This window comes from Astyanax mexicanus, chromosome 2, assembly GCF_023375975.1.
Source record: "Astyanax mexicanus isolate ESR-SI-001 chromosome 2, AstMex3_surface, whole genome shotgun sequence".
In the NCBI taxonomy this organism is placed as follows: domain Eukaryota; kingdom Metazoa; phylum Chordata; class Actinopteri; order Characiformes; family Acestrorhamphidae; genus Astyanax; species Astyanax mexicanus.
In genome coordinates this window covers 69324316-69338442 of record NC_064409.1, presented here as the reverse complement: position 1 = coordinate 69338442, position 14127 = coordinate 69324316, and the positions used below count along the sequence as shown (strand labels likewise).

Genomic DNA, 14127 nt, shown 5'->3' with positions numbered 1-14127 from the left:
AGACGATCGTGCCGCCCCGCGTTTGTCGCTTGTAGGCATGTCAAAGCTCAACGCAGCCCTTAAAAACATTATTTAGTAAATGTATTAAATTGTGTAATAATGTATTAAAATCGTATTTGGTGACTACATTAAGATCACAAAAAAGTTTAAAAAATATATTATTTTAATAAGACACAGTGAATGTTTTATATATATATATATATATATATATATGTATGAAAAACACTTATCTCCAAAACACCAACTTTACAGGTTTCTATTGGTCTGTTCATCAAGAAATTATGGCACAGTGCAAGGGACAGTTTGTCTGTTCAAATTATGTAGTAAACTAAAAATCGATAAAAATGGAAATACTTGTGTTTCATTAGACATATATATATATAACATTCACCATCCACTAATTTTATTCCTGATTGAAAATATATACATTTTGGAGGGAATAAATAGGGTATAAATATTAGGACTCACTTGGACACTTTATTCTGCAGCTATGAATACCAAGCTTGCTAGACTCTTGGCTGTTTCTATGATTTACCTGAGCTTTTCTCTACAATATTAGGAACAAAATACGAAAGAAACCAAAAGTTCAGAGAGCAGAAGCTTGAGGACCTCAAACTGCCTTGTATGTGATAGGTCCAAAGACATGCTAGTAGCCAATCGGGTTGGAATGTTGCTTTACTGCATCATAATTAATTTGCATGAAGTAAGGAAAATTTCAACTCCGTATCGCTTGTCGCTCTGCCGCTTTGCATCTTGCGCATCGTGCCAACAAATCACGCCCTGCCATAGGAAATGAGCGGCTGCCTGTCACTTTGTCATTTTCCAGTGTGAACGCAGGGTTAGGCTTCAGATGCCAAACACGGCCGAGATCATCGCTATATGCTATGATTGCTATATAGGTGCAGAACATAAGTGCCAGTGCATTCCTCATCAGATTAAAGTATAAAGCAGTTGTAGCTTCAATCATTCTGACAGTGTTGCTGTATGGTAAGTGTTCTCTGAGCATTGTGAGATTGCACCTCTCCATGCTGTGCCAAACATCAGTTCTTCTGAGAATGGGAGGAACCATGTGTGCTGTCATCTCCAGCACAGCGTCTGCAGTGATAACGGATTGATAGACACGTGATCGGTGCTGATAGCAGAGCCGAGCATGCTCATGCCATCTGCTTTCTTGCAATGAAGTGTTTTAACAGAGATTCCCTATGATCACTCGCTAGTTTTCACCTTTTTAATGACGTGTAGGAAGGCTTTTCACAGATTCTTATTTATTTATTTATTTATTTTTTGCAGTCTCTCTCTCTCTCTCCATCCGTCTGCTTCACTAGGGGGATGGAGAGGGGTGGTGAGGGGATAGGGGGGATGCTAATAAACCCATGGGAGTCAATAGGACTGGCAAGGCTGAGTCCAAGGCCCAGGCGAGCTGGAGCTAGAGTACTGCTTCAAGATCGATAGCGACTTCAGCGTCCTTTAATTTGATGGAGGGGATCGATTGAGAAGGCACGGAAAATAGCATGTTTGTGCTTACGTGTGTGCATGCTTTCCTGAATCAGTGCATGTCAGGCTGCCTCGGTGTGTGTGTGCGCGTGTGTGTACATGTGAGAGACTCTGATAAAATACCTGAATAGTGACTTTTTTTGATCTCAGGCTAAGATTTACCAGATACAGCAAAGCTATCAACTATTTGACCACCTCCATTCATGTGTGAAGCTCATTGCTGATGACTTCAGCAGACTAGTGTAAAAATCAATCTGGTTTCTTAGCTCAGCTCCTGATAAAACCGCTCTTCACACGGCGCGCTGCAGTCATTTTACACCATTCTTCTCTATTCTGCTTCCCATCAATAGTAGCCCGCTAAAAGGTCAGTGGATTGGCGGAAACGCGAGGAGCCTGGGTGGCAGGCTAAGTCAGGTGTAATGTATGCGCCGCTAACCTGACTCCTTGTTTAATGCAACAGAGCAATATGCTGATCAGGCCTCGCTATAAAACATCCAATATGGTGGAGCAGATTGCACCTTGTTTACGGTAACACACAGTCTGCTTCAGAGCTCTGTATCAGGATACACGATGCTGATAAACAAACAGGATTTTTTTTTTCCCACCACTCTCTTTCCACCATAAGGCATGTTGATGTTTTCAAATTTGAAATGATTTGCCGTAATTAATTAATTAATAAAGGATTAATACAATGATTATTTTTATTATTAAGATAATATTATTTCATTTTAATTTCTATTTTTTGCCATATTTTAATTGCATATCTTGCAATTAAATATCACATCAATCTTCTTGTTAAGGTTTTTTTTATTTTATTTTATTTATATCTTATCAGGTATAGTTAATATTTCAAATCTCAGTTTAGAATCTTAGTCTTATAGCCTTAAAATATAGTCTTCTATTTCTAACTGTGCTCTCTTACTGTACTACCCCTATTATTGTTGTTTGTTTCTACTATCTATCTATCTATCTATCTATCTATCTATCTATCTATCTATCTATCTATCTATCTATCTATCTATCTATCTATCTATCTATCTATCTATCTATCTATCTATCTATCTATCTATCTATCTATCTCAGAGCATTGCAATGGATTATAGGAATGAATAGAGTGTTTGAACGTAACAATAATGAGAGACCACCTGAGATACCTAAAAGAACAACCATCTGGGATACTCAAGCAACCCTAGAAACCACGAAGCAATATCAAGGCAACTGCTCACCAAAACCACAGAAGCCACCAAGAATACCATAGCAACTGTCTAACATCCACTAACCAACTCCATGGCACTTCACTGCAACCAACTTTAACTGGGGATAATAGGAACTGTCTTTGCAACACCTAAGCAACCACCTAGCAACATCATAGCAACTACCTCAAATTCATTAGCATAAAGTACATAGTAGCACCACAGTAACCACCTGGAACACAAAAACAATCAACTAGCAAAATCATAGCAATTACATGGGACATACAGCTCTGGAAAAAAATTAAAGACCACTTAAAAATAATGAGTTTCTTTGATTTTATCAAATTAAAAACCTCTGGAATGTAATCAAGAGGAAGATGGATGATCACAAGCCATCAAACCAAACTGAACTGCTTGAATTTTTGCACCAGGAGTTGCATAACGTTAACCAAAAGCAGTGTGTAAGACTGGTGGAGGAGAACATGATGCCAAGATGCATGAAAACTGTGATTACAAAACAGGTTTATTCCACCAAATATTGATTTTCTGAACTCTTAAAACTTGAATATGATCTTGTTTTCTTTGGATTATTTCTATTTGGAATTTGGGAGAAAAGTTGTCTGTAGTTTATAGAATAAAACAACAATGTTCTTTTTACCAAAACATATACCTATAAATAGCAAAATCAGAGAAACTGATTCAGAAACTAAAGTGGTCTAATTTTTTTCCAGAGCTGTATTAGCATTAAGTATGCATTAAGTAACACCACAGCAACCACCTGAAATACAAAACAACTACCTAGCAACTGTGCAAAAACTCATCAGCTTCTTAAACTAACAAACTAGATCTTAGCTAAATTAGACCTTAGCTACTTTCTTCAAAATGAGAAATTCTTGTTACATTTTACTGTATTTATGTTTACCTGTATATGTTCTCATGTGATCTGGAGATTTACAAACAAAAAACACTTGAATTATAAATTATAAAATTATAAAAACAATGAATTATAAATAGAATCATGAATGTCTGAGGTGCCTAGAATTTGTCCTCAGTACTGTGTAGAGTGTATATTTTTTTGTTGGTAATCGTAATGCATGCTTATGCTACAGCTCTGTATTTTATGGGCTTATTCCTCTCCTTACTGATAGAATCACTTCACACTGTTGACGTGTCTGTCTTCTCCTGATAAAACAGGGGGAGACTGCACTAAATACCAGGGGAGGTTAGTCCTACCTCATTAATTTCCTGTCAAGTTAAATAATCTCAGTGATAAAACGTGTGTAAAAAATGACATTTCACTTGGCATTAAAGTGACAGATACATTCCGCTGGTGAACAGATTTGCTTAAGCGAGCTGCAATTCCACAATAATAAATCTAATAAATCAGAGTTTTGATCAGTTATGAGACGCTGCCTCGTGTGAATTCTGTCTTAAGTGAGAGTCTCTAGCTTTACTGGAATAACCTCACAAGGGGCATTAGGGGGAGAGGGGGGTTATGCAGTGGAGAAACCACACTAACAGCAAAATCTGGGAAATGTGATAGCCTTTAAAAGCAAAAGCACTCATTGGACTCCAATCTTCACTGAAAAATGACCTTACATATACTGTATGTAGACTGTAATGTATGTATCTACTATCTCAATGAAACTGCTAATAAACCTGCTCTGTGGGATTAAAAAATGAAATGGTAACATCTGTATAGGGGGTCTTCCATAGTCATGACAGACTTGTGAATAGAAAATGACAATAGTGAGTTGTGAAGCTGCAAGAGGTGAATGACTTTCCCAACATCTGTCTTCTGGAATATAATCAAGAGGAAGATGGATAATCACAAGTCACCAAACCAAGCTGAACTGCTTGAATTTTCACATCAGGAGTGGCATAAAGGTATCCAAAAGCAGTGTGTAAAACTGGTGGAGGAGTCCGCATGAAAGGAGATGCATGACAACTGTGATTAAAACCAGGCTTATTCCACCAAATATTGATTTCTAAACTACTAAATCTTTATGAATATGAACTTGTTTTCTTTGCATTATTTGAGATCTGAAAGCTCTGCATCTTTTTTGTTATTTCAGCCATTTCTTATTTTCTGCAAATAAATGCTCTAAATGACAATATTTTTATTTGGAATTTGGGAGAAATGTTGTCTGTAGTTTATAGAATAAAACAACAATGTTCATTTTACTTAAACATAAACCTATAAATAGCAAAATCTGAGAAACTGATTCAAAAGCTGAATTTTATCTAGAGCTGTAGATTTACTTTGCAACTATGGGATTGAAGTACAAGCCATTCTTTGGGTCCTAATGCAGTTTAAATTAAGAGTAGTTGGGATAAGTACTACAGGGTCAAGGAACTGAATAATGCCTTTATTTATAATTGAGGCTAAATAAGATAATTTTAACAGTATTTTCAGAGCTGTAAGTGTCTGTGAGCACTGTATTACTCTATAAAGGCAAAGTGGAAACCAGTTAATAGCAGATTAAAACAATATGATAATGCAAAAGCAAGTGGCAATTACGGGGTTCAAGCATGAGCCATTCTTTGGCTCCTAATGCAGATTGACCCCATGAGGCCATGTCTAGTTTGACAAGTGATACAGGGTCATCAGGAGATGATGATTCAAAAGCTATTAGTTTAGTCATAGTTTGGTACTTTAATCAAAGTGGAAGTTTAAGTTTTGTACAGATTGAGCTTTTAACTTTAGAATAATAAGCTGCAGACATTGAATAAAATAAGTAAAAGTCTGACATTTCTGATAATAAGACACTTATTAAGGTCAAGACATGAATAAAGTCTTCATTTAAAATTTAGACAAAATAAGATAATCATAACAGTATTTTAAGAAATGTAAATGTAAGTGAGCACCTTATCACTCCCTAAAGAAAGAGTGAAAACTAATGCAGATTAATACCAGTACGATAATACAGATGCAAGCGGCAATTACGAGGTTCAAGGGGTTCAAATGTCTAAATCTTTGGGTTTTATGTAGTTTAAACTATGAGGACAGTTGAAGTGACAAGTGATAAGGGGTCAGAGATGATTCTAAAGGTCTTAGTAGTGTATTATGAGTTCTAGTCAGGGACTTTTAACAAAGTGTAAATTTGAGTTTGGCACAGATTCAGCTTTTAACCTTAGAATAATCAGCTGTAGACAATGAACAAAACAAGTTAAATTACTGACATGACTAACATGACATGACTGATCAGACACCTATTAAGGTCAAAAACTCATATTAATGTCTAAATTATATTGCACATATTTATTTGTAGTATTTCTAATGGGTTTAAAATGTGTGACTTCGTTTCTGGACTGCATCCTAATTAGATTAGTCAGACTAAAATTATTATTATATAGTCCACACTGAAACACAAAATCCAAATCCAATTACTGTGTAATACAAAGTAAGCAAATTGACATGCTATTTCTTAGTGTTTCGATTGCTCTGGGAGGGGTTTTGATTGGTGAATGTGTCTTGGAGAGCTGAATGTTTTAACCCTGTTATAACAGGGCCCTAATGTGTCTTATTCTTATATAATCCTGATTCTGATGCTTTCTAGCGTGTACTCAAACTAAGCACGGTTTGGTTATATGGTGCTGGAGCACGGTTCTGCCCCCTCCCCGCTCCCGTGCTGGCCTGCACTCACACTGCGTTTAAACAATCCGTGCCTGAGCACACTCACATCATTACTCACTGCTCAGAGGGCTTGCCGGTGTTGTGTCGAATTCAGCAACCCCTGCCATGAAAAGCACCCTCTCTCAGGAGTGCATTTGAACCGTCTTCTTGATAAAAGCAGATATAATCTGCTTTAACTTAAAAATATGCGCCAAAAGTCATAGTTATCTCAGTCACGCTTACATACATAATGAAATGAGAGGGGTGCTTTTCTTGGCAGGGGTGCTTAAGGTGCTTAATTTGACAAAACACTGCCATGCTTGTTTACAGAATTACTGGTAATCTTGTCATCTTGTTCTGTGCTCGGGTACAGGTAGCGTTCACACTGCATTCATATCATGCTCAACTCCAAGTAAACCGTGCTCTGGAGCACTTCTTTAAGTGATCACGTGCATTGGAATCTGAGCATGACGGGTTAAATCCACTCTAGTCAGTTCCTAATTCCTAACACTGTCCAGTTCCCCAAGAGTGTGTCTTTCTGGTTCTATCTATTCTAATTGAACCATGTACAGGACTTAACACCTTTCTAAACTAAGAAACTAATGTTTTATAGTAATATGGACATGATACCATTAAAGAACACCTACTGTAGTTTAAAAGTCAAGAAATGTATTACTAAATTATTGGAATACGTTAGGCCTCCTCCGTAAGCCTAAAAGGCCCTGATGGATTCTAAAGCTGTTAATATTTATGTTATTTCTGAATGAAGTCAGGGCTTATTAACTTATTATCACTTAATAACTTTCACAGTATATTTTCATACTTGCATACTTTATATTCACATACCTACCACTGCACTCTATTCAGACTGGAGGTCATAATGCAGTGTCTGGAAGTCAAACGAGACGAGAGAGATTTTTAAACTAATCAGTATTAAAGTACTGCTCGGTACAGCTGCTCATGTGCAAGACAAATCACCTCTGACCATATCCATTACTCCTTAAAGATCACCTTACACCTAATCAATCACGCTATCGAGCAGCCGGCACTGAGGGGCTGCAGAGAGAGAGAGAGAGAGAGAGAGAGAGAGAGAGAGAGAGAGAGAGAGAGAGAGAGAGAAAGAGTGCAAAGAGGAGAATGGAGAAAGCATATATGTGTGGGTCTGTGTTTGTATGTGTGTGTGTGTGTACAAGTCTCTGCTAGGAGATAACTGACACAGAAGTTGCCAAAGTGGTCATAAATCCCCCCAGAAGTGTGTCACATATGGGAAAAAAGTCTCCACCCATAGTCATTTCATCAATCACATGAGCTGCATTGACTCAGCTGAATGAAGCTTCAGTCCCTTTACTTACTTTAAGGTTACTTACTTTAACTCTACGGTCACCCCATCCTCATCAGGAGTGCTGTCCACAGACTATTTCAAACCGCTGGCGGAGTGACGGCTGCAGCTAAAGGCTGAATCAGCTACTCATGCTCGCTAGCGGTCAGAGTTGGGGACTGTGCAGCTGCTGTGTGCTGATGCAGTCTGAATAATACTCTACCTGCGTCTGCATTCAGCTCAAGACTGGGACAGGCCTCTGGAGCACTTACCTCCTCAATCCTTTACTGCACTCGCACCACAGCACACATAACATCATCACAGTACACATACCAGGACTGTGGGGCTTCATTTCCATTCAGTTCACCAAACTGGGTTTAGATTTGAATTGAATAAAGGGGGTTGAGTATGTATTTCAATTGAAGACACTGTTTTTAAGGCTTAACTGTGAATACTTTACACTATATGGACAATAAGGTTTTGGGACACCTGCTCATACATGCATGCTAATTTTCTGAACGAATCAATATTAAAACATTTTTTTTCCTGTTACTGTCCAGGAGAGGCAACAGCCACATTAGTAAAGTCTATCTTATCCCAAAAGTATTGGATGGAGCACCATCATTCCAGAAAACACAGTTCCACTGCTCCACAGATCAATACTGGGAGATTTGTGCCCCATCAAATAGCCCACATCTGGTATTAGGCATACTAATACCAATGGCTTCCTGTTAACTTACTCCAAAAAGTCCAATTTTACAATGCTATGTAATGATGTACAAAGGCTATGGGATAAAACACCCATGAATAACACCCATAGTAGACACCAGTGCAATGGGTGATAATGATCATGACCGGTGGCATCTGGCTAAAACTGTCCGTGCCAACATGGGACTTAGCCAAAGTCATGGCACAACTCTAGTTCATGAACCCTGTGTGCACATGAGCAATGCAACTTAAAGTACCGTATTTTAAAATTGTCCCAAAAATCCACAGTGCACCTTATAATCTGGTGCGCCTTATGTATGAGTTCTACCAATCAGGTTGTAAGGAGCAGTAAAGCCACTTGACTTAAGTACAGCGTTATAAAGGAATTTCAGTGAAGTTTCTCCAGCAACAAGGCTGGAGCAGTATTAGCATTAGCCGCTAACCACAGTGCTAGCTCTTTTGCTGCTCAGACGTGAGAATATCAGATTGTATGTTGTCTGTGTGATTTCCATGTTAAAACAAGCTACATGGGATAAGCTGATAGCGCCCTGGCTTACCGGAACACTCAGGGTTCCTCAGTGTAGCGCTGTTGGACGGCATTTACTAGTGCTAAGTGCTGCTAACAATGGGTAGCTAAAAATATTGGAATGACTGTCAATAAATTAAAGTTCTTTACTCACCCAAATAAACAGTTTTTAGGAGAAAATTCTTAATTATTTTAAGAATTACAATTTTGTTAAGTTGGGTGCCCCAGAGGCGAGACCAGCTTATTAGAAGGGAAACATGGCGACACCCCTGTTCCTTACTACTGTTACTTAAAAGGCGCCTTATAATCCAGTGTGCTTTATAGTCTGTAAGATACTGTAACCTAATAAATCTATTAGAAGGTCCATTAACAGGCTCTAATTGATTATTCTGGAGTTTAATGTTCTTGGATTCAAAGTGTGTCTCTTTTATTTGGTCCCTGTCCCTCACTCAACTCATATCTAAACCTCTGATGTGAACTCCATGGAAAAGTTAGGAAGTGACCCCAGTCCACATGTATACAATAATATAAACTTGTTAAAGAAGGCTTGCAGAGCAGAAATAACAAGCAGGACAGCAGGATGTCATGTATTAAAGCAAGGCACCTACAAGCTTTTCCATACTGGAGGAAAATTGCTTGTGGGCCATTCTTGCTATTTAGTATTTTGGTCTTGTTCGAGAAATGGCCAAAATTTGATTTCATCCTTTTAGCTAAACATATTGGTATAGTTTAATATTTATTGTATTTCATTTATTATGTGTAACCAGTGTGCACAAGATTTTCAATCATACTGGAAATATTATCAAACACCCCAGAGTGTGAACAAATCAAAACAAATCTAAATCCAATCCTGTTTGCCCCTGTCACACTCTTTAAATATCTGTGCTACAGTACGCTACAGCAAATACTTACATTTCCCCAGACACTGTAGGGAAAATGGACTCACGCTTTGTATGCATGATTATGTGTGTGTGTGTGTGTGTGTGTGAGTGTGTCTGTGTCTGTGAGTGGAAACTTAGTTCCTTTTCTCAGGCAATGGATCAATCATCTCTTAAATCTGAATTATGCATTACGTTAGGGCTGCACAATACACTAACATGCTAAAAGTGTTCAAATCGATCATGACGTGTTACCTTTATGGGGAGGCTTGGGAATGCCCAAGCATTGTTCAATTTGTGAGGTGCTATCTGAATGAGGTAAATGAGGTTGCCAGCGTGCTCATGGCAAGCTGACGGGAATTGTCAGAGTTTGAGTGAGGCCCGATAGTGGGTGCAATATGGATGGAATATTCAATTTCTGAGGTTGTGTGCGCATTTAATATTCATTGATCAACATTGTTGTGTGTAATAAGAATAGGTCATAGAAGGCATTACCACTCACAGTGGACAGTGCAGTGGGTGGAAATGATTGTGACTGGCGGTGTCTGGCTAGAATTGTCAGGTTAGGGCAGTGTTCTTTAGTGTCCATGGAACACGCCATCATTTCTGTTCCATGAAATGAGGCATATCAATATATATCATACACTCACCGGCCACTTTATTAGATACACCTTGCTAGTACCAGATTGGACCCACTTTCGCAGAACTTCCTTAATTCTTCGTGGTACAACAAGGTACTGGAAACATTCCTTAGAGAGTCTGGTCTATATTGACATGATAGCATCACGCAGTTGCTGCAGATTTGTCGGCTGCGCATCTATGGTGATACATGAATCTCCTGTTCCACTACATCCCAAAGCTGCTCTATTGTATTGAGATCTGGTGGCTGTGGAGGCCATTCCAGTACAGTGAACTCATTGTCGTGTTCAAGATACCAGTCTGAGATGATTCGCATTTTATTACATGGCGCAATATCCTGCTGGAAGTAGCATCGGACGATACAGGCACACTGTGGTCATAAAGGGATGAACATGGTCAGCAACAATACACAGGTAGGCTGTGGCGTTGACACAATGCTCAATTGGTACTAATGAGCCCAAAGTGTGGCAGGAAAATATCCCCCACACCATTACTGCACCACCACCACCAGCCTGAACCATTAATACAAGGCAGGATGGATCAGAGCTTTCATGTTTTTGAAGCTAGATTCTGACCCTAATGTCCAAATATAGCAGCAGAAATCGAGATTCATCAGACTAGGTAACATTCTTCCAATCTTCTATTGTCTAATTTTGTTGGGCCTGTGTGAATTGTAGCCTCGGTTTCCTGTTCTTAGCTGACAGGAGCAGCACCCGGTGTGATCTTCTGCTGCTGTAGCCCCTTCGCCTCAAGGTTGGACGTCTTATGCTGATGTTTAGAGATGTTCTTCTGTAGACCTCAGTTGTAACAAGTGGTTATTTAAGTTACTGTTGCTGTCAGCTGGAACCAGTCTGGACATTCTCCTCTGACCTCTGGCATCAACAAGGCATTTTCTCCGACAGAACTGCAGCTCACTGGATATTTCCTCTGTTTCAGATCATTCTCTGTAAACTCTAGAGATGGTTGTGCTTTAAAATCACAGTAGATCAGCAGTTTCTGAAATACTCAGATCATGCCACATTCAAAGTCACTTAAATCACCTTTCTTCCTCCATTCTGATGCTCGGTTTGAACTGCAGCAGATCGTCTTCGCCATGTCTACATGCCTAAATGTATTGATTTGCAGCCATGTGATTGGCTGATTTGACATTTGCGTTAATGAACAGTTGGAGAGATGTACCTAATAAAGTGGCCAGTGAATGTATATTAGTCTGTAATGAAATTGCAAATAGATCAAAAACTAATACAAGCTTCTAACTAGTCAATTTGGACAATGTGGGAATTTGTAAATTCAATATAACGTAATTGCAGTCTGTATAGAGCAGCCCTAAGCTCTGCTAAGCAGTGTGAACATGAAGAGAGTGAAGAAAGCTCACATGTTAAATGATTAAACTGATTTTTTGGGTGAAAAGTGCAGAGGGGGTGCCACTCACATTGCACTAGTATGCCAGCCAGAGAGTTCTTGAATTTCTCCTTGGCCTCCTCCATCTCCTTCTCGTGCGCGGCCTTCTCATTCATTAGTCTGCGGATGTGACTGTTGGAGGACTGGATCATGGAGTAGAAGTTGTTGGCGTTCCGCCGGTTCACCTCCCCTCTCTCCACCCAGGTCAGCAGGACACGCACCGCCTCGGGGAACTTAGAGTCATCTGAAAGCAGGAGGAGAGAGAGCAGGGTGAGAGGAGAGAGAGCAGGGTTAGAGGAGAGAGAGCAGGGTTAGAGGAGAGAGAGAGAGAGAGAGAGAGAGAGAGAGAGAGAGAGAGAGAGCAAGAAGGAGGAAAAGGAAAGAGAGAGGAGAGAGAAAAATACAAGGAAAACAAAAAGAACAGATCAGAAGAAGGAAGGAAGAAAGAAAAAAGTACAGAGAAAGAAATAAAAGAGAGAGAGAGAGAGAGAGAGTGCAACAAAGATAAGAGGAATATGAAAAAAAGGAGAGAAAGAAATAAAAGAGAGAAAAAAAGAACGATACAACAATAGTAAGAGTAAGAGAAATGCAAAGAAAAGGGAACAGAAAGGCAAAGAAAAAGAAAAACAAAAAGAAGTTGAGAAAAAAAAGAGAACATAAAAAAAATAAAAGTGTGTGGGAGAGACAAGGTGTGAATAAAAATCATTTCAAAACTATTAAACAAACATGCAATAAATAAATAAAACAAACATAAAGGCATTACATGGCAATAAATAAATAACAGCACAATTAAATGTGATTGTGAATAAAAAACAATAACACTGCCAACAAAATAAAATATGCACTGAAAATTTTATTCACTTCTGAAGCATTAATTCAGGGAAAGAGAAATCTTATCAAATACTGCAATATATGGATTATAATATGGATTATTATTGCCACTACTGCTTTAAACTTTCATAACACATCCTGATCACAAAACTCTACAGAGGGCTTTTCATTTGAAATGAGGGATACAGGAAGTGTGACTTAAGGATGATAGAAAAAAAAAGAAAACAGGAAGAGAGGAAAGGAGTGAATTAATCAGGTTGCACAGTTGAAAAGATAATTAAAAAATTGCATAAATCCAACGATGCACATAGACACTTTGTGACTTCAAGCTCTGTTTGATTCCTCAGTCATCTCAAGTGACTGAAATTTACTCAGAAAACCAATAAATGCTAAGGCTAAATTACTTCAGCTATATAACTATCCTAGCCCTAGCCCTGTACAGCTTGTACACTGTGGGCATGCTAACACTGCTTATAAGCTGTGGAAACTGTGGCTAATTAACTAAATAATTAACTTAATAAACCCTGGTAATGTCATGGACAGATATAACTCCATGCCTTTTAAGCAACCTTTTGTTTGACTGTTTATCATTTCATATTTTTATTTCTCATGATGGACAACACAAAAATACCTTCCTGTACCTTCAGACCTGTATAATCTTGCCCACTCGAAAACAATCAAACAAACTTTTCTCAAAGCTAACGTGTTAGCTCCGTGGTTAGAGCTCTGGTTTATTAATCATAGTTTTTTGGCTCAGTAAGTCACTACAGCTTTGTTTTAAGGAGTGCTGTAGATCCATATCCAGAATATGTCTACTCTATAATATACAGTACTGTATTATACCTTATCTAGTCTAACACTGGAGTAACATTTAAACACAGACATTCTGTCCTTCAGCCCTTCAGCCTCAACTCAATCTATGTATTCAGACAAAGAAGCTGTTGAAATATAGCAATTCATATCGATTAAACGCAGCTGAAGTAAACTAAACAAAAGCCTTACATAAGTAAGCTAAACGTCTGGATGTGCAGCCCTGAACTGAGCAGCAGCTTCTCCTTGTTAAACTACAGCTCACACTTCTAAACCATCAATACACTCCGTACTGCGATTCAATTAGACTTTATTGTCTTTACACTAACACACAGTATTGTACAGTACAAGCCTTGTAATCTCCAGTGAAGTAATAGATAAAAGACACGGGACAATAGACGAAACACAAGACAAGGTTTACAGACGAAATAAATACAGCAGCCAATAAAAACTATTCAGTGAACACAAATATGAGTCTGTGCAATTGTGTACACGAAGGAAGCGTCTTATATTATTTAAAAAATCGTCAGGTGCACCTTATGTATGAATTTTCCCAGTCAGGTTGTAAGGAGCAGTAAAGCCACTTCACTGAAGTGCAGCATTATAGAGGAGTTTCAGTTTAGTTCTCAAGCAGTATTAGCATTAGCCGCTAACCACGCTAAGCGCTAGATTTTTCGCTGTTCAGAGGTGAGTATTATCAGCCTGTAGCCTGC

General features: G+C 38.6%; 1 protein-coding gene across 5 annotated transcripts in view; it reads right to left on the bottom strand.

Annotated features, from left to right (window-relative positions):
• The window catches only part of enox2 (ecto-NOX disulfide-thiol exchanger 2), a 381399-nt gene that overhangs the window by 57830 nt on the left and 309442 nt on the right, over positions 1–14127 (bottom strand). For all 5 annotated transcript variants that reach the window (XM_049474865.1, XM_049474866.1, XM_049474867.1 and 2 more), the window contains one exon: positions 11805–12017. In XM_049474865.1, the coding sequence (XP_049330822.1) occupies positions 11805–12017 (213 nt within the window). The remainder of the gene's footprint in view (positions 1–11804; positions 12018–14127) is intronic.